The sequence below is a fragment of the Heteronotia binoei genome, chromosome 12 (genome assembly GCF_032191835.1).
Source record: "Heteronotia binoei isolate CCM8104 ecotype False Entrance Well chromosome 12, APGP_CSIRO_Hbin_v1, whole genome shotgun sequence".
Classification (NCBI taxonomy): Eukaryota; Metazoa; Chordata; class Lepidosauria; order Squamata; family Gekkonidae; genus Heteronotia; species Heteronotia binoei.
Genome location: NC_083234.1, coordinates 77,385,436 through 77,406,554, shown reverse-complemented (window position 1 = coordinate 77,406,554; position 21,119 = coordinate 77,385,436). Strand labels below are relative to the sequence as shown.

Sequence of the window (21,119 nt, the reverse complement as noted above, 5' to 3'; positions counted from 1 at the left end):
AGTTGGAAACACCGATGTATTTACGGTACCCACATCTCCGCAATCTTCATTTTTCCCCTTGTGAAAAAAATGTAAAATATCACTTGTTTGTAGTTCATTCAAAAGAAACAAACAAAAACATCGTTATTACGTGGGCGAGAGGATTCTCCACACCACAACGTTCGCGGCCGCCGAGGGAATGGTACTGTTGCTCCTTCTCCCCGCCCCCTTTTTTTCTCCCCCCCCCCCCCTGTTTTTAATTAAATGCAGAAATTGGCAAATGGAGACACAGTTGATTTCGAGCGCAAAGTGGTTGGGTTGACGCCACGCTTCAAGCGCATCCCTTGTTCGCATTCACACAAGGAGGGCTGGCGCAGTCAGGCGAGCGTCGCTCCGGAGGTGGTCTGATGGCACTGGAAGAGGTCCCCTCGGGCATGGCTGGAAGAGAAGGAGTGCAGATAGGAGGGAGGAGCTAAAAAGGAACTCAGTGCATCCCTTCGTGGGTCTCCTTTAACAGACTCTTCCTCTCATGTGTATGGAAGTTAAGAACTAGAGAATATAAAATACAGATCTATTCTGCCTACCTGCTCTGCCTTTTTAATTAAATGCAAAAATTGCCAAATAGAGACACAGTTGATTTCGAGCACAAAGTGGTTGAGAACCGGGTTTGATTCCTCACTCCTCCACTTGCACCTGCTGGAATGGCCTTGGGTCAGCCGAGGTTGTCCTTGAAAGGGCAGCTGCTGTGAGAGCCCACTCCAGCCCCACCCACCTCACAGGGGGTCTGTTGTGGGGGAGGAAGGGAAAGGAGATTGTGAGCCGCTCTGAGACTCTTCGGAGTGGAGGGCGGGATATAAATCCAATATCTTCTTCTTTTTAACTTCAGTGGGTTCTGGTTGGTGGTGACTCTTTTCTACATTTTTAGGTGTCTAGTTCTTGGGACTGTTTATCCCTGTTTTATTGTATTACTGTGCCGTTAAAGGTTCCGATGATGATGATGATGATGATGATGATGATGATTTTCCTCTCCCCAGAGAACTGTAGGCCTGTCAGGAAGGGGGTCAGTCTTTAAGAATTCTAAGCACCTCACTGAACTACAGCTCCCAGGATTCTTTGGGTGCTGGGAGCTGAGTGGCTCTGAATGCTAATAGAACCCCCACAGCCTGATTGGGCAAGGCAATGTGGAAATGGTTCGTCGGGTGGCTACACCAGCATAAATACACATCAATCAAAGCCTGTCCTGTGACACATGAAAAGCTTAGAGAGGTAAAATCTCTGGAAAATTTGAAGTCATGGAGGGAGGAATATTCTTTTTTAAGGGAGGGGAATGAACTTTTAGGGAACCAGGATAATAATTGTAATGCTTTCTTATCCAATTTAAACCTATTTTGCTTGCTTTAACAATATAAAATGTATAGGTGGAGAAATGCCCTCCTCCCTCAAATTCACCCCAATAATTCAGCTTTCAGGATGCCTCGTATCCTTCACAGGAGCCCTTCCTAGCGAATCTGTTGTTGACAGAGAATACAAGTAGTCAGGCCTCGGATTCAGTGGGAGCTCACAGGAGCTCAGCTCCTGAACCTTTCTGAGTTCTACCTCCTCCTTCTGAGAGTTCCACCTCCTTGTCCATTGAATAGCAGGTGCAGCTGCATAACTATCGCTGGATGAGCTCCACCACCCATTTTTCTACAAAATGACCCCTGCAAGTAGTGAGAACTAGGCATCCAGGGCTTTTTTTCTGGACAAAAAAGTGCCGGAACTCCCAAATGAAGGCGAAACACACAAGTGCCCCTCATGAACCTTCCTTTGGGAAATTTTGTTTCTATGAAGAGGTTCCAGAATACTGTTCTGTCACATTCCCCCGGGGGAAGAAGGCCTGGATGCTTCCCTCCCTTCCCCGTGCACAGAGCACACAAACTCTTAGCCATGCAGGTGGCAGGAGGGGGTGGCACACCACAGGGGAAAGAGTCCCGGGCAGCCGAGTGGCTAGAGAGTTTTCTGTTCCTCTTGAGGCAGGAAGATCAGCAGAAGGACTCCAAGGTGGAGGGGGCAGCCTCTCCAAGAGGTGATTATAAATTCCCAAGACATGAGAAAGAAGCCCTCTTCTACCTTGCTTTTTGATGGGCAAAGCCGTACAGGTCTTTCACCTGATGGGGTGAAGTCCCAACTCTGAGAACTCAGGTAAAACTGAACTGTAAGCTTCAAAGAATAATAAAAAAGGTAAAGGTTGTCCCCTGTGCAAGCACCAATCACTTCCGACTCTGAGGTGACGTCGCATCACATTTTTACGGCAGACTTTTTATGGGGTGGTTTGCCATTGCCTTCCCCACTCATAATAAGAACAAAAGCCTGTCCTAATTAATTATCATTTAGGATGAGTACCAAGTGCAGGTTAAAAGGCCTGCGTGTTTTCACCTTTTCTTTGTATGCTTGCTCAGCTTCATGCTCGAATGAACTTTGCGTAGCCTTTTTCTTTTATTTATTAAACTTTCTTAAGTTTTCAGTGCTCAAAGTCTGATCTCTGTAAAAACACCACGCCTGTTCAGCCTGGCTGTCTGAAGTGCGGTGACAGGGAGGGGGCAGGTGGTCAGCTTCCAGTTTCGAGTCATCATGGCTCAAGGCTTCTGCAAGCCAGCCCAGAGATGATCTATCATGTTTTAGCTTTTGGCTCACACTTTTGTCTCAGCTCAGGAAGGATGACCACGGAGCACACTAATTTATGCGGTAGCTCAAAACTTTCATGCCAGTAGCTCACAAAGTAGAATTTTTGCTCACAAGACTCCACAGCTTAGAGGGAACATTGCTTGGGAGTAAGGGAAAGGAATGGTGGCATCAAGCAAAGATTTGGCACAGCAGCAGGGTTCTGGGACTTTCTGGAAATCTCATGGAACAGGCCTGCAAGTCTCTTCCTCCACAGCACAATTTGTCACTGACTATCTAAAACTGTAGCATGTGCATATTTATGGGATTTTGAAGTACAATGGCCTTCTGGGAATGTAGAGTATGAAAATCAGCATGGTGTAGTGTTTAGAGTGCCAGAATAAGAATTGGGAGACCTGGGTTCAAATCCCCACTCTGCCCTGGAGGCTTGTTAGGGGACCTCAGGCCCATCGCACACTCTCTGCCTCGCCTACCCCACAGGATTTTTGTGAGGAAAAAATACACTTTGCAAGTGGCTTGAAACTGTACTTGAAAAGGAGACCATAAAATAAATAAACCTAGATAAGGAGACGGCTTCTTGAGTCCCTGCCCCCGTTTTTTTAGGGAGCTGCCCACTTACCAAAGCACAGGGCCATGGAACTATACGAGTCCATCATAAAGGGAGAGCGCTTGTACAATCGAGGGGTCGGCCTTAGAGCCCTCCTGGAACTCCTGCAGAGTTAACTTCCCATCGGCGTTCTGGAAGAGAAGCCAGAAGGCATCAGCAGGGGGGGCAGGACACACAGGAATGCTGCCCACCCCACTTCTTCTAGCTCGGCCTTTACCTCTTTGCAATGCTTGTTCTATTTCCACTGTCATTTCCTGCACCCCACTCCCCTAAGCTTTCAGAGCTTTGTGTGACTCGAAAGCTTGTTTCCTAAGCATCAAGGCCCAGCTGGTCTAAGGTAAGGCATCACCCCATTCTTCTGGATTTGTTGAATGTGCTTCAGGCAGGCCTCAGATTCAGCAGAAGCTCACAGGAGCACAGCTCCTGAATCTTTTTGAGAGTTCTCCCACCCACCTACCCTGTTCATTGAATAGAATCATAGAGCTGGAAGGGACCTCTAGGGTCATCTAGTCCAACCCCCTGCACAATGCAGGAAACTCACAATCACCTCCCCCTAAATTCACAGGATCTTCATCACTGTCAGATGGCCATCCAGCCTCTGTTTAAAAACCTCCAAGGAAGGAGAGCCCACCCCCCCCCCGAGGAAGCCTGTTCCACTGAGGAATCGCTCTAATGGTCAGGAAGTTCTTCCTAATGTTGAGCCGGAAACTCTTTTGATTTAATTTCAACCCTTTGGTTCTGGTTCTACCTTCTGGGGCCGCAGAAAACAATTCCACACCATCCTCCATGTGACAGCCCTTCAAGTACTTGAAGATGGTGATCATATCACCTCTCAGTCACCTGTCTCTTCTCCAGGCTAAACATGCCCAGCTCCTTCAACCTTTCCTCATAGGACTCGGTCTCCAGACCCCTCACCATCTTTGTCACCCTCCTCTGGACCCGTTCCAGCTTGTCTATATCCTTCATAAAATGTGATGCCCAAAACTGAACACAGTACTCCAGGTGAGGCCTTCCCAGAGCAGAGTAAAGCGATACCATCACTTCACATGATCTGGACACTATGCTTCTGTTGATACAGCCCTGGCTATTTTTAAATATTCAATCCCTCTTCATATCCTGCCGGTTCCCTAAATTCCTTTATCCGCCTGGAAATAGTACTAAAGTTTGTGGAAAGGCTGGTTAGACATTTAACTACCCAGATAAAGAGATGCCCCCACCCCCCACTCCAAAACTGGCGTCAGGCAGAGGGTCCCTTCTGCCTGGGGTTCTACTGCTGGACCTGGGAAGAAAACGTCTGCACACTCAGCTCTTATGGAAGAGGGCAACTACACAGGGCAAACCCAGCTCCCCCGTCCACCTCCTTGGACCAGCTGAGGGGAAAGTGGATGAGTGACTTTTATGGCAAACAGGGCTCGGCAACGGAGCCGTAGGGCAAGCCGGCCAATCAACAAAAACAACCACCTCTCTCGCCAAAAGATGTCTCAGCTGGATTAGCAGCTGCTCAAGTCTTTATGGATCCCTGATGCCCAAAAGCTAGTTAAACTGCAGCCCGCCATCAATACTGGATCTGTCGATCCGCTTCCACACACGCAAACAGTTTTCTCCCAAAAGGCTCAAAGATGACATGGTACAAATGCCCAGCCAATCTAGCCTGACCTCACACAGATACAAATGGATTGAAGTGATGCATGGGCGGTAGCAGCCATGTCTGTGCCCACCGGGCTGAGAAACCCCAAGGCTGTATTAATGCTAGAATGGCTGAAAGCAACATACTTTGTCCATCATGGCAAAGATCCGGTCCACCCTCTTCTCTGGTGTGTTTTCCTCCTCTGGAAGCTCCACTGTATTGCCCTGTTAAAAGCAGGAGAGGAAACCTGTCAGCCTATCATTTTCCAGCACACAATTCCCCAGGCCTGGTACATCCACCTCATCCTTCAGCATCCCCATCTCTCCCACTCCTCCACCCATCTCTCAGCTCTCTTCTTCTCAACTTCCTGTTCTTTTGACTGAGAGGTCCTGAACAGATCAAGTTCCAACCCTCTCAAATGCAGTCACTGCAGCTAAATATTTAGCAACTGCAAAGGATTTCCGATCCTCATTGGCAAGGAAAAACTAGACCATTTCTTGAGCTGGTGCATTCACATAACCTATTAAGGAGGAGGAGAAATACCTTTCTCTCAAATCAGACCAGCTTTCACACTCCAATAAAATGTGTTCCAGGGCCTCAAGGTGACCAGATCCTCAATTACAAAGTCTATCTGAATACCTGCATGTCTGCAGACTGGCCTTCTAGTGTGGCTGAGGGGAAAGAATTTCACCGAGCGAGCGTAAATGCTCTTCTATAATGAGGGATTGTTAAAAGTCTTTTAAGCAACTCAGAACAGCCTATGTCTCAGCTCTCCTACAATCCCATTTTGTCCGCATCCTTGTAAGCTCTCTGGAGCAGAAGCCAAAACATTCATACCTTCTTCACAGCCTCAAGCTCCTTGCTGGCTCAAAACAGAAATAAAGCAGTGCTTGTGGAAGTCATCGCAGAAGGAGGCTTAGAGGCCATCTAGACCAACGCTTTGCTCAATCCTGTTCAGCCGGACAGATGGCTTTTCAGCTTCTGCTTGAAGATCTCCAGCATGGGAGAGCCTGTGACCCCGGGGAACTGGTCCCTTTGTTGAATTGCTCTTACCATTAGGAAGCTTCACCTCAACCTTCACTCTCCTGTAACTTGCAAGTAGCTGTACTTGTTTCTGTCTAGCTGAGTCTCAGTAACCTGACTTACTATTACCAGTCTTTGCAAACTAAATCTACTAGTCTCTAAGACATTTTATTAGCCCCACTGATGGAGCATATCTGATACAATAATTTGTGAACATAGGAGCATCTTCAAAAAACAGCATTCCTAATTTACAGAGCTTCTTCATCTGGTTGTCTGGAGACAAGTTCTCCTCCTCCCAGGTGACCAGAGGGGGTGGCTATTTATAGACCTGTACCAGGCATCAAAACATATGATAGAGACATGATAGAGGTTTACAAGATAATGCATGGGATGGAGAAAGTAGAGAAAGAAGTCCTTTTCTCCCGTTCTCACAATACAAGAACTCATGGGCATTCAATGAAATTGCTGAGCGGTCAGGTTAAAACGGATAAAAGGAAGTACTTCTTCACCCAAAGGGTGATTAACATGTGGAATTCACTGCCACAGGAGGTGGTGGTGGCCACAAGCATAGCCACCTTCAAGAGGGGTTTAGATAAAAATATGGAGCCGAGGTCCATCAGTGGCTATTAGCCACAGTGTGTGTGTGTGTGTGTGTGTGTATATATATATATATAAATTTTTTGGCCACTGTGTGACACAGTGTTGGACTGGATGGGCCATTGGCCTGATCCAACATGGCTTCTCTTATGTGCCACAGAGTGTTGGACTGGATGGGCCATTGGCCTGATCCAACAGGGCTTCTCTTATGTTCTTATGTGACACAGAGTGTTGGACTGGATGGGCCATTGGCCTGATCCAACATGGCTTCTCTTATGTGCCACAGAGTGTTGGACTGGATGGGCCATTGGCCTGATCCAACAGGGCTTCTCTTATGTTCTTATGTGACACAGAGTGTTGGACTGGATGGGCCATTGGCCTGATCCAACAGGGCTTCTCTTATGTTCTTATGTGCCACAGAGTGTTGGACTGGATGGGCCATTGGCCTGATCCAACATGGCTTCTCTTATGTTCTTATATGGGGGAGGGGCTTGGGAATCAGCTGCCCCTCCCTCAATCTGGTCCTCTTTCTGGAAGTAAAAAGCCCTGGACAGCTGCTCGACACACTCACCACCATCTGGTAAATAGCGTCTACAATGTCCAGCATCTCGTTCCTCGTGATGTACCCATCGTTGTCCAAGTCATACAGTTTAAAGGCCCCTGAAAGCACAAGGAAACTTTAAGGCTGGCGGTCAGAGGAGGGGGGGACCCTGTCCCTAGTTGCAGACTGAGTGTGCAGAGAAGCCGCCCACAAGATGACACAGATGTCACCAAATACCTACTTTCTGGCTGCAGGGATGATGTGTTGCAGGCGAAAGAGCTCAAGGGAAGTTCCTTCTACCTAACAAGTGGTCAATTAAATCATTTAGTTGGGCTATGAGACTGACAAGACTGATTCCTAAAGTACAGGCATCCAAGCTGGGAACAGCAAGCATGGCTTTCATTTCATGTCTGATCAGGACTCCCCTTCAAAATAATTGGACTGGCTGCTATGTGTGACAGCAGAAAATGGAGGCAAGCGGGGGGGGGGGGGTTGCTTGTCCCAATGTCAGTTATGTGCCCACCCTCTGGCAGCCCCCATTGCCATTTTTTGCTGTTGAAAGCAGCACAGGATAGAAGAGAGGGAAGGCAGAAGTTCTTCCTGACAACAGGCCAAGCTCCACAGCTGATTCCTCACCTCCCCGCATTACTTTGATGGTGAGTCCAGGTGAGATGTGAAATGCCAGCTGGGCTGAATTTCATTTCTTGTGTTATGTGACCCTAAGAGATCCATGTTTGCAGTTACCTTGAATGACCAGGGGCTGTGGCTCAGTCGCAGAGCCTCTACTTGGCATGCAGAAGGTCCCAGGCTCAATCCCCAGCATCGCAAGTTCAAAGGACCAGGCAGGAGGTGATGGGAAAGACCTTGACTTGAGCCCCTGGCTCAGTGGCAGAGCCTCTGCTTGGCATGCAGAAAGTCCCAGGCTCAATCCCCAGCATCTCCAGTTAAAAGGATAAGGTAGGAGGTGATGGGGAAGGCCTCTACCTGAGACCATGGAGAGCTGCTGCCAGTCTGAGTAGACAGTTCAGATTCTAATGGACCGATACTCTGATTTAGTATAAGGCTGGTTCACAGATTCTCTGTTTACCAACAATATTTTTTTTTTCAGTTTTGCACAGAAATGTCAAAAACCAGTCCTTTCAACCCAAAGTTAACCTTTTGGGGGGAGGGTTGAGTTTTGTTCTTGAATTTCTTCCTGACTGAGGATTTGCTGAGGAAGGGGGATCCAGCACCAAAAACCTTCTGCTACAAGAAAGAAGGCTGGGATCTTCTGAACACTTTCCAGAGAGTAAGTGCCGTTGAAGAAAATGGGGCTCACTTCTGAGCAGACCTGTTTAGACTTCCTGAATCTGTTAATCTTGCAGGTGCCACAGAGCTGCTCCTGAAACAGAACAACTTGGCTACCCTAGTGGGTAGGGTTGCCTGCTCCGTGATGGGAAATACTTGGAGATTGGGGGGGGGGTGGAGGCTGAGGAGGGCAGGGGAGGGGCTTTCATGGAGTATAATGCCATAGAGCCCACCTTCTTTTCTTCTGGGGAACTGATCTTTGTTGCCTGGAGATCAGCTGTAATCCCAAAGATCTCCAGCCATCACCTGGAGGCTAAAGACAGTACAACCGAAGTTATAGTGACCAAATAACTAAGAATGTACTGAAACAAAATCATACACATATGCACATAGATGTAAGATTGAGCCTTTTGGAGTTTAGTGCCTTTTTGAAATCTTACTGGAGATTTTCTGTCCCATTTGTCCATTGGGAATTGTAAGTTCAAAGGGCTTTTTTGGGGCACTATACTAAGCATCCTTACTAAGTTAAGTAGTTTTAAATGCTACTATTTTTTGAGTGATCTCTGATTATGCTTTACAGCCATGTGCAGTCTTTGGACGCACTGAAAAAGAATCTTGTGGGTTTTGCAGCTTTTTGCAACTTATTGATGCATCAGAAACAATTTTATATTTTTTCTGAGCGTTTGCCTTGTAAGTATACATCAAGGTGTTTTTGGTATAGTCATGTATCCCTGTTTGTATGAAGCTTACACTTTTGAGTTTTTGTTATTCTTTGCAGTGGTTGAGAGATGTGGTTGGTGCCCCCTATCAGAATACCAGAGCACGGGCCCCCTATCAGAATACCAGAGCACGGGCCTTTTCAATCGCGGCCCCTGCCCTATGGAACCAACTCCCCGAGGAGGTGCGGGCCCTGCGGAACCTTGATCAGTTCCGCAGGGCCTGCAAGACCACCCTCTTTAAACTTGCACATTCGGACTGCTAAAGAAGACCGCTAATTAAGGATCCGCCAATGCGGTTTAAAGACCTATACCGCTGTGTATATACTGGCAGAACTAGCGTCAAACACCATCAACACTGTCAGACGAAGTTATTTAATTGTATATATTGGATTTAATGCTGTTAAGTTTAATGTTTTGTATTGTTAAATTTAAATGGTTTTACCTATTATTGTATGTTTTTATGAAATGTTGTTAGCCGCCCTGAGCCTGCCGAGGTGGGGAGGGCGGGATATAAATAAAATTTATTATTATTATTATTATTATGCTAGAAGAGGATTCGAAGCACGAATAATCAAGTCGACCTCCTGTTCATTGGGACTCCTTCGATGGAGCTGTGAAACTTTTGGGGAACTGTTATTGTTATTTAGTCTTCTATTGAAGATATTTGTATGATACATTCATACAAATGTTTCCATACATTCTAAGTTATTTGGTCACTATAACTTCGGTTGTGCTGTCTTTATCCTACAAGTGACCTCTCTCCCTCTACCACTACCTGGAGTCTGGCAACCCTACGTCCTGGATCACGTTTGCTAGAGAAAACTGATGGTTCAAATAATCACTTGGCCTGAGGATTAACAGCAAAGGACGAAAGTAACAAATCCCAGTTTTCAAGTTCCAAATTTCACTTACACCGCAGCTTTTCATCCAGAGTCCCTCGAGAAGTGACGGACAAGGCCTGGATGAATTCTGAAAACTCAATCCTTCCATCCTGAGGAGAAAAATGGGGTTGGTGAACCGAAGGCTGAACAAGCTGTTGGATACTGGCCAGGCATTTTAAAAGCATTACCTTTTTTTACAAGGACAAAAAGATAACTTTAACCATCAGCACATCCAGAGCTCTTTTTTTAGCAGGAGCTCCTTTGCATATTAGGCCACGCCCCCTGATGTAGCCAATCCTCCAAGAGCTTAGAGGGCTCTTCGTACAGGGCCTACTGTAAGCTCCAGGAGGATTGGCTACATTAGGGCGGCATGGCCTAATATAGAGGAGCTCCTGCTAGGAAAAAAAACCCTGAGCACATCTAATACTTAAGAAAAGTTAATGTAAAAAACAACCACCAAAGTCATTATTTTTTGTAGTAAAACAATAAGCTTTCCTGCACTTCCATTTTCCTCACTTGTGTCTTCCTATTTCTTTTTTGGGGAGAGGGGTTCTGTTCTGCACACGTTTTTCTTCCTCTAGTGATCAATTCAAAATTACATCAATTTAGGTCCTCCATAAAAACCTGCAGTTGTAATCTGCAGGGAGATAGGCCACACATCTACGCCACTAGAGGGAGCAAAACACACAGAACAGAAAGAAACAGCAACAAGAAAAAGGAACTCACAGGTGGGGAAAACGAGAATACGAAAACGCTCAGTGACATGAGTCCTTTTTTCAATGTTATGTACTAGTATAACTTTTATCAACCCTGAGAGCCAGTTTGGTGTGGTGGTTAAGTGTGCAGAACCTGGTTTGATTCCCCACTCCTCCACTTGTAGCTGCTGGAATGGCCTTGGGTCAGCCATAGCTCTGGCAGAGGTTGTCCTTGAAAAGGCAGCTGCTGCGAGAGCTCTCTCAGCCCCACCTACCTCACAAGGTGTTGTGGGGGATGGAGCTAAAAGAGGTTGTGAGCTGCTCTGAGATTCAGAGTGAAGGCTGGGATACAAATCCAATGTCTTCTTTCTATAACTGAACAATTCACAAAACAAGGCTTTTCTTTTGCTTTTTTCCTGGCATCTCAAAGACTGCCTACAGTTTCAAAGAAAGTAAATTAAATGAAAGCAGAAATACAGCCAAGAAAACTAACATGTTAGAGAGAGCGAGGGCTTCAGCACCTCTCCCCTCCCTGAGTGGCTTGTTTATTACATGCAAGGAGATTTTTTTTTAACCTGGGGGAGCACTGAAACAATGATCTCCTCTGCGGCCTGTAGCATCCAGGCCACATCTCTCTCCTTCTGAAACACACATGGAGGTTGCTGCAGACTGGCCGCGGCAAACAGCCTTCTGATCATTTTTACTTATTTATTTACAGTATTTATACCCAACGTTTTTCCCCAATGGGGTCTCAAAGTGGCTTACATCCACCTCATCTCTTCTTTTTTATCCTCACAACAACCCTATGAGGTAGGTTAGGCTGTGACTGGCCCAAGGTCACTTAGCAAATCTTCATGGGAGAATTGAGAATCAAACCTGGATTTCTTAGACCAACACTTTAACCCAGAGCTTTTTTTTTGTAGCAAGAACTCCTTTGCATATTAGGCCACACACCCCTGATGTAGCTTACAGCAGGTCCTGTACGAAGAGCCTTGGAGGATTGGCTAGATCAGGCGTGTGTGGCCTAATATGAAAAAGGAGTTCCTGCTACAAAAAAAGCTCTGCTTTAACCATTGTACCATGCTGACTCTCTGGGTACTTTTGCTTACCTTGACGTGACACCATTGCTTCATGAGTTTACCTGGGAAGCCAGAGGACTTGATGTGTATCACATGGCTAGCTGAAGCGGTGCTGAATTTAATGGCATATGCTCCAAAGTCTGTATTTACCAGGGATTGCTCTTTGCGGTATCTGCTCCAGGCAAACCACTGTTCCAATTTAGAATCTATTTTTTACTTTTTAAAGGATACCTTCTGAAAATTTTACTCATGCAAATTACTACTATAGTTGTTCTATAATAATAATAATAAAATTTTATTTATACCCCGCCCTCCCCGCCAAGGCAGGCTCAGGGCGGCTACAGAGTTCTACAGAGTTCAACACTCTCACTGACATCTCTTGAACTTAAAATCCCTGAGCGGGCGGTTGGCACTCCTTGTCCTGAGCATCAGTACTGTGGCACCATGTGCCCCTTCACACCTGGGTAATATTTAAATTGTTGGAAGATTAAAATATCGTTAGACAATTACTATTCCCCCCAATTTCTTTAATTAGAAGAATCCTCCTCGTTTTTGTTTTTAAATGACCCCCTTGCTCTCCTCTTTGGTCTTCATCAAACAGACACCTGCTCCACAAATAGCCTCTTTGTCATCCATTAGGGCAAGGCTGGCCAGGTTGTGGCTCAGGAGCCACACTTGGCTCTTCCACACATATTGTGTGGCTCTTGAAGCCCCCACTGCCCTGTCGGCCAGCTTGGAAAAGGCATTTCTCTTTAAATCACTTATCCCAGCCAAGCCAGCCAGCGGCTTGGAGAATGCATTTAAAGTTAAGGTTGATTTCTTTCCACCTCTCTCTCCTCCCTCAATTCCATCTGTTTGCCTTCCTTCCTTCTTTATCTGTCTTGCAGCTCTCAAACATCTAACGTTCATGTCTTGTGGCTCTCAAACATCTGACGTTTATTCTCCCATTTAGCAATTTTTATTATATTTCAGTTCTAGGGAAGATTAGGGAAGGGGAAACAGGTAGAGAAGGGATAAATGGGGTTATAAAAATTTACATTTCAGTTTTTGTTTCTCCAACAGATTATCTGCTTTCGCAGAACTTTAAACTATAGTTCTAAGAACAATCTCTTCATATATATATATATATATATATATATATATATATATATATATATATATATATATATATTCTTAACAACAAGAGACTATACATACTACTCAAGCATCTGACATTTATTCTATGTGGCTCTTATATTAAGCAAGTTTGGCCACCTCTGAACTAGGGCAAGGGACTTCTTGGTGACTACCCCTGCCATCTGGAACCAGCTCCCTGAAGAGGTTTTTGCCCTGCAGGATCTATGATTTTTCTGAAGGCCGTGCCAGGCTGTCTCATTTTTTGCAGTATTTAATTAACCAAGAGAATGGGGCGAGCTGATTGGCTGCCCATATTGGTTCCTGAACTGGTGGCCAATGGAATTTTAATTACAGTCCATTTTGTATTGTATTTATCAGTGTTATTGTCTATTTTACGTTTTAATGCTCTTTTGTGTATGCTGTGAACCAATCAATCAATGAATGCAGGGCAGGTCACAACAGAGGAAATTAATACCACAGGAAGAACAGAGCCTTCAGCAGTGAGTCACATTAAGTTGGGGAGAGGTGAGGAAAGAGGGATTATGTGAATGACCCTATTTTGTCTGAAAAATGCTGCAGCTGTTCCTGTGCTGCAGCTAGGGTTGCCAGGTTTGTACCTGGAGGCTCTGGGGGTGGATCTGGAAGAGGGTGGGGTTTGGGGAGGGGAGGGGCCTCAGCATGGTCCAATGGCATGGAGTCTACCCCTCAGAGCAGCCATTTCCTCCAGGGGAGCTGATCTCTGCCAGCTGGAGATCCGTTGCAAAAGCAGGAGATCTCCAGGCCCCACCTAGAGGCTGGTAACCGTAGATCCCCTTTTCCTTCAACTCGCTCAGTGGCCCTTGCCCCAAATGGTGCCTCTGAGAATAATTTGAGGTCCACACAGACAACTTCCTCATGCCCCTTTTGAAAAGGAAATGAGAATATAAGCCCTTGGTGGTAGGAGGAGCAGAGGGGAGAAGAAAAGAGCAGGTTCCCGATTAGCACTGAGCTTTGCCAGTGAAAAAGCTTAATCTGGCTGTCAACATAAAAAAGCCATCCTGTAATTCCTGCGGCAGATAATTCCGGAAGCTTTTTCTTGATCAGGGCAGGGAGAGAGGGAGCCAGGCTCGCCTTTTAACAGTTTACTTAATATCCATCACTCTATAACCAGAGAGATTTTTTTTTAATCAGCTCCTGAAGGTAGCGACTTCATATCAGGAGAGGGTTGTATCTGCTGGACTTCTGGGTGGAAATATGGAAGGAACGGCAAAAGTCCTCATTTCTGGGGAGGGAGTTCAAAACAGCAGGCATTCAGAGGATGCTTTAAAGAGAACTTACTTTGTTTTCATCAAAGACATTAAAGACAAAGGTGGCAAACTTGGTCGGGTCTCCAAAGGGGAAGAACTGCTTGTAGATCTTTTGGAATCCAGCTGCATCCAGCTGCCCACTGGGACAGTCCTTGATAAAACCTTTGTACCTAAGAGAGAAAGAGAGAGAGAAAGAAAGTGAGAGAGAAAGAGAGAAAGAGAGAAAGGAAAGAAAGAAAGAAAGAAAGAAAGAAAGAAAGAAAGAAAGAAAGAAAGAAAGAAAGAAAGAAAGGAAGGAAGGAAGGAAGGAAGGAAGGAAGGAAGGAAGGAAGGAAGGAAGGAAGGAAGGAAGGAAGAAAGGAAGAAAGGAAGAAAGGAAGAAAGAGAGAGAGAGAGAGAGGAAGAGAGGAAAGAAAGAAAGAAAGAAAGAAAGAAAGAAAGAAAGAAAGAAAGAAAGAAAGAAAGAAAGAAAGAAAGAAAGAAAGAAAGAAAGAAAGAAAGAAAGAAAATTAGTTTGAGGCAGTCAGAAATCGTGAAGGGCTGTGAACAGAGCAGCTTTAGTAAGGTCAAACCATCGGTCCCTCCGGCATAGGGCCAAACTACATGAGCTGTTTTAAGTCCTCCGAATGAACTCTCAAGCTTTTTCCTTCCCTTTAAAAGTCAGTGCGTGGCCCAAGATTTCAGCTAAGACCATGGGGGTGGGTTAAGTCTCCCTCCCCAGCTGTTTTCCTGACCTGAGTTGTCCCCACAGAACTGCTGCTCACACCACTGGACACTCAGGACAAATTGAAAGGCCAGAATTTTAATTATTTACACTATTTCAATGCTGCACTTCCAATGAACACTCTTCCGAGGTGACTCACCATTAAAGCAAGAGGAAAATAAAGTCTAAGAGAGAGCAGCATTAAAATCAATAAAACAGCAGCAAGATAATTAAAAGTGGCAGCACTCCACTGTTTTTTAAAAAGCAATCAGCATCAAAAAGAGAGAAAAGAACACTGAAACCTCAGTAAGAGGTAACTGGTGAGGTACCAACGAGAAAAAGCAGGATTATTATTGATCAGCATTTATAACTGCATGAGCTCATGCCACTGGGTGCAGCTTTTCTGGGGACCGTTGTTTTGGGACAACTTCTTTTATTCCATCTATATTTATTTACTGCATTTATAGCCTACATTTCGCACCAAGGCTCAAAGAGGATCGCACGACCCAAAACCATGTACTCAGATAGCAAAACATGACCAACAAACCAGGCAACAGAGCTAGCATTGCAAAAGGCGGAAAGAAACAATACAAAACAAAAAAGGAATGACCCATGAGACTGGGAATCCACAGTAAAGGCAGACCTTGAACTTTCTTTCACTTTAGAAGTGTAGGAGCTTTTGCGAGCCGCTGCTCATACCTTGCCACAAATTTTGTTCGTCTTCAAGGTGCTACTGGATCCTTGCTCTTTTCTACTTTGGAAGGGACTACCAAGATTTCCTTCCAAAAGAAGTCTGCCTCCAATCCATCTAACATGGATATTTGTGGGCCAGGTGAAAGCAGCAGGCTTTGAGAGAGCCACAGTGGGTTTCCGTTTAGATTTCACCGCTCCACAGTTCCACACTGGCTGGATTATGTAATAGATTGCCTTTTTCTTCTTTTTTTAAAAAAACCCAGAACAATTAATTAAATTGTTCTGGTTTTTGTTTTGTTTTTTAAAGAAGAAAAATGCAATCTATTGCATAATTAATTAAATTGTTCTGAGCTGCTGCCTAGATCCGATCCCACAAAAGATGAAGCAAAAAATATTTGAAATGAACAAAAATTTTAAATTTAAACTATTCTCCTGTCTGTTGGAGGCTGAGCGACGGTCAATGAAAATGGACCCCCTCTGTGCCCTTAGTACAGCAAAAGGACTCCTATTACAATGACTAATTCCGCACACATTGAATAATGCACTTAAGCAAGTAGATTTCCCTGTTTTGTACAGGAAAATCCAGATGAATAGTATTGCTAAAGCACACTGAAGGTGCATTATCCAACCTGTGTGAAATCTGCCAAAACTGGAAAGATAAAAGCTCATTCCCAGTAAATCAGTGGATTCAGGATCCTTGGACACTATCAATGTTTTGAATGCACGGCAGATAGACGGCAATTGCACATGGACTTATTCTTAGATATCTGGAAACCATTTATAGAAACGTATGCGTACATCCGGCACCACGGTTGTTATATTTTTTGTCTTGTATATATTTTTCCCTTTCTTTAAAAAAAATTCTACTTGGTTGATGGATTTTAAATTATTTCCATTTTCTTTTTTAAAAGAAGAAAGGAACGAAACCTCAGATCTTGATCCCTGTGTGTGCAGCCCATCCCTGTCCCAGACCTCTTCCAGAGGGCATGCGGTGGGCGAAAGAGAGAGAAGAGCACCTCTGTGGGGGTGAGTAGGGCTTCTGGGCATTCCTGGGCCACCAGCTCCCGTGTCCAAAGAGAGACAAGCCGCAGCTGTCATCAATCTCCCCCCCTTGAATTTGCCGCGGAACAAACGGCCAAAATATTTATAATCTGCCTTTTTCCTTGGCTGTTACTTCTGATTTAGGTAAGGCAGCAGCCGGTGTTAGAATAATATTTACAGGGAAAGGGACCTTGATGGATGCTGTAGCTGTCATGGAGGGACTCTGGCTTACCTTTCCGGGGGCTTTCTTGGTCGAAGTCTGTTGCTGCACGGTTTCTGCTAGAGAGCTTCCCTTAGGTAGGCATTGCTCTTCTCCATATAAGCTCACTGGCTGGCTGGCCCACAACCTCTGATGGGGCACAGTCTCACTTCTCAGATCATATGATGTTTTGAATCCCAGGATTTGGCTGATTCCTCTAGATGGGGTGGCCAAGGATAGCTCTCCAGATGTTTTTTGCCTACAACTCCCATCAGCCCCAGGAGTTGTAAGCAAAAAACAACTGGAGAGCTACCCTTGGCCACCCCTGCTTTAGATGGTCTGCTGATGGAAGAGAGCGGAAGACCCATCTCGTCATGTTGCCCTCCGTCGTTCCAGAGGGCAGCCATGTTGGCCTGCAGTGGAGCAACCACAGCCCTGGAGAACCTCAGAGACCAACAAGAGTTCTCGGGCAAGAGCTTATGAGAGTCAAGTTGTCTAATGAAGGGAGCCTTTGGGCCACTGGCCTAATCCAACACGGCTTCTCTTATGTTCTTATCAAGAGGGGATTGGATCAACATCTGGATCAGAGGTCCATTAGTGGCTATTAGCCACAGGGTAGAGATGGAATCTCTGTGTGGGGCAAGTGATGCTCTGTATTCTTGGTGCTTGGGGAGGAAACAGTGGGAGGGCTTCTAGTGTCCTGGCCCCACCTCCTGATGGCACCTGGCTTTTTGACTATTGTGTGACACAGAGTGTTGGACTGGGTGGGCCATTGGCCTGATCCAAGATAGCTTCTCTCGTATGTTCTTCTTAGGACACTTAAAAGCTCATCCTCTGGAAATCCTGTTGGTGCTCCTGGACTTGAATCTACCTGTTACCCTGAGCCGTGTGGTTCTTGGTCCATGAGGGTCTCCTGACCCCTGGCAATGTGTCTCCACAGGCAACAGGGTGCTGCCACTGTCGGTTCTGGCTGGTCATTTCGAAGAGGTGGAGCCTGGGGAGGGGAAAGACCACAAAGCAGCCATTTTCTCCAGGGGAACAGATCTCTGTCCTCTGGAGATCAGTTGCAGAAGTGGGAGATCACCTGGGCACACCCAGAGGTTGGCAACCCGAGCTGTAAGGCCTGTTTTCAACAGCAGAAGGTCTGCAGGATACAACCCACAGTGCTTTGGAAGGTTCCAAATGCATCGCTCGAGCAGCAGTGGTACAGCAGTACAATTCTATGAGCCCAAAAAGGTGCCCCCTGCCTCCATTATTTATAATGGGATGAAGGCATTTCGAATCATAGAGTTGGAAGGAACCTCTAGGGTCATCTAGTCCAACATCCTGCACAATGCAGGAAACTCACAAATGCCTCCCCCTAAATTCACAGGATCTTCATTGCTGTCAGATGGCCATCTAGTCTCTGTTTTAAAACCTCCAAGGAAGGAGAGCCCACCACCTCCTGAGGAAGCCTGTTCCACTGAGGAATCGCTCTAACGGTCAGGAAGTTCTTCCTAATGTTGAGCCGGAAACTCTTTTGATTTAATTTCAACCCACTGGTTCTGGTCCTACCTTCCAGGGCTACAGAAAACAATTCCACACCATCCTCTATATGAGAGCCCTTCCAGTATTTGAAAATGGTGATCATATCACCTCTCAGCCACCTCCTCTCCAGGCTAAACATGCCCAGTTCCTTCAACCTTTCCTCATAGGACTTGGTCTCCAGACCCCTCACCATCTTCATCGCCCTCTTCTGGACTCGTTCTAACTTGCCTATATCCTTCTTAAAATGTGGTGCCCAAAACGGAACACAATACTCCAGGTGAGGTCTTACCAGAGCAGAGTAAAGTGATACCATCACATCATGCGATCTGGACACTATACTTCTGTTGATACAGCCCAAAATTGCATTTGCCTTTTTAGTCACTGCATCACACTGTTGACTCATGTTCAGCGTACGATCCACTAAGACCCCTAGATCCTTTTCGCACATACTACTATTAAGACAAGTCTCCCTCATCCTATAACCATGCATTGGATTTTTCCTACCTAAATGCAGAACTTTACATTTATCCCCGTTAAAATTCATTTAATTGATTTTAGCCCAGTTTTCCAGCCTGTCAAGGTCATCCTGTATCCTGTTTATTTCTTCTTCTGTGTTTGCAACCCCTCCCAATTTAAAAGGAATGTGATGCCCAGAACTCCCTTCAGAATTCAATTGTGCTTTTCACAACCTTACTCCTGGCTCTGCCCCCAAAGTCCCCAGATATTTCCTGAGTCAGACCTGACAACCCTAAGTCACCGGGTCCGGATGGCATACATCCGAGAGTTTTGAAAGAACTCAAAGTTGAACTTGTGGATCTTCTAACAAAAATCTATAATCTTTCATTGAAATCTGCCTCCGTTCCTGAGGACTGGAAGGTAGCAAATGTCACCCCCATCTTTAAAAAGGGTTCCAGAGGAGATCCGGGAAATTACAGGCCAGTCAGTCTGACTTCAATACCGGGAAAGTTGGTAGAAACCATTATCAAGGACAGAATGAGTAGGCACATTGATGAACACGGGTTATTGAGGAAGACTCAGCATGGGTTCTGTAAGGGAAGATCTTGCCTCACTAACCTGTAACATTTCTTTGAGGGGGTGAACAAACATGTGGACAAAGGAGACCCGATAGACGTTGTTTACCTTGACTTCCAGAAAGCTTTTGATAAAGTTCTTCATCAAAGGCTCCTTAGAAAGCTTGATAGTCATGGAGTAAAAGGACAGGTCCTCTTGTGGATCAAAAACTGGCTGAGTAATAGGAAGCAGAGTGAGTATAAATGGGCAGTCTTCGCAGTGGAGGATGGTAAGCAGTGGGGTGTCGCAGGGCTCGGTACTGGGTCCCATGCTCTTTAACTTGTTCATAAATGATTTAGAGTTGGGAGTGAGCAGTGAAGTGGCCAAGTTTGCAGATGACACTAAATTGTTCAGGGTGGTGAGAACCAGAGAGGATTGTGAGGAACTCCAAAGGGATCTGTTGAGGCTGGGTGAGTGGGTGTCAACGTGGCAGATGCGGTTCAATGTGGCCAAGTGCAAAGTAATGCACATTGGGGACAAGAATCCCAGCTACAAATACAAGTTGATGGGGTGTGAACTGGCAGAGAATGACCAAGAGAGAGATCTTGGGGTCGTGGTAGATAACTCACTGAAAATGTCAAGACAGTGTGCGTTTGCAATAAAAAAGGGCAACGCCATGCTGGGAATTATTAGGAAGGGAATTGAAAACAAATCAGCCAGTATCATAATGCCCTTGTATAAATCGATGGTGCAGTCTCATTTGGAGTACTGTGTGCAGTTCTGGTCGCTGCACCTCAAAAAGGATCTTATAGCATTGGAGAAAGTCCAGAAAAGGGCAACTAGAATGATTAAAGGGCAGGAACACTTTCCCTATGAAGAAAGGTTGAAACGCTTGGGACTCTTTAGCTTGGAGAAACGTCGACTGCGGGGTGACATGATAGAGGTTTACAAGATAATGCATGGGATGGAGAAAGTAGAGAAAGAAGTCCTTTCTCACAATACAAGAACTCGTGGGCATTCGATGAAATTGCTGAGCAGACAGGTTAAAACGGATAAAAGGAAGTACTTCTTCACCCAAAGGGTGATTAACATGTGGAATTCACTGCCACAGGAGGTGGTGGCGGCCACAAGCATAGCCACCTTCAAGAGGGGTTTAGATAAAAATATGGAGCAGAGGTCCGTCAGTGGCTATTAGCCACAGTGTGTGTGTGTGTGTGTGTGTATGTATGTATATATATAATTTTTTTTTTGGCCACTGTGTGACACAGAGTGTTGGACTGGAGGGGCCATTGGCCTGATCTAACATGGCTTCTCTTCTGTTCTTATGTTCTTAACCCTATTTTTGCAGCATTTTTAGAAGGCCAGTAACTGCCTCACTATTGTGTGAGAAGGGGAAGCATTTTCCACTCGTATACTGTTTTGCTAAGTGAAACTGCTCCCCTCCCAGAGACCTAGACATGCTAAGGGGGAAAAAGACAGGCAAAGGAGAAGTTCCTGTCGTTTTTCCCTTTTAAGACAGCTAACCACCCCATAAAAAGTCTGCCATGAAAACGTCGTGATGCAACATCATCCCAGAGTCGGAAAGGGCTGGTGCTTGAACAGGAGACTACCTTTACCTTTTTAACAGTGCTTTGTATGTGGGTGGAACCACATGGATGCCTTCTTCCTTCCTCATGCTCCCTACCCACCCAACCCATTCAGCATCTGATTCCGTTTCTGAAGGGAAGATCTGATCACACATCTGTTTTGGCCCTTAGATGCGACAAGATGTTTCTGTTTTGCATATTGTTGGGAGGAAGACGTTTCTGTAATCTATCAATGGCTATTATATATGATACATAAACAGA

At 45.5% G+C, this 21,119-nt stretch overlaps 1 protein-coding gene across 1 annotated transcript; it reads right to left on the bottom strand.

Annotated features, from left to right (window-relative positions):
• Positions 1-219: 219 nt before the first annotated feature.
• Positions 220-17,712, bottom strand: NCS1 (neuronal calcium sensor 1). Its single transcript, XM_060250649.1, has 7 exons — positions 17,613-17,712; positions 14,130-14,296; positions 9,954-10,032; positions 7,066-7,154; positions 5,021-5,098; positions 3,260-3,378; positions 220-417 (listed from the first exon to the last, which is right to left on the bottom strand). Exons 1-6 carry the CDS (start codon positions 17,710-17,712, stop codon positions 3,280-3,282), a joined length of 612 nt encoding a protein of 203 aa, XP_060106632.1. The 3' UTR covers positions 220-417; positions 3,260-3,279.
• Between the last annotated feature and the right edge of the window lie 3,407 nt (positions 17,713-21,119).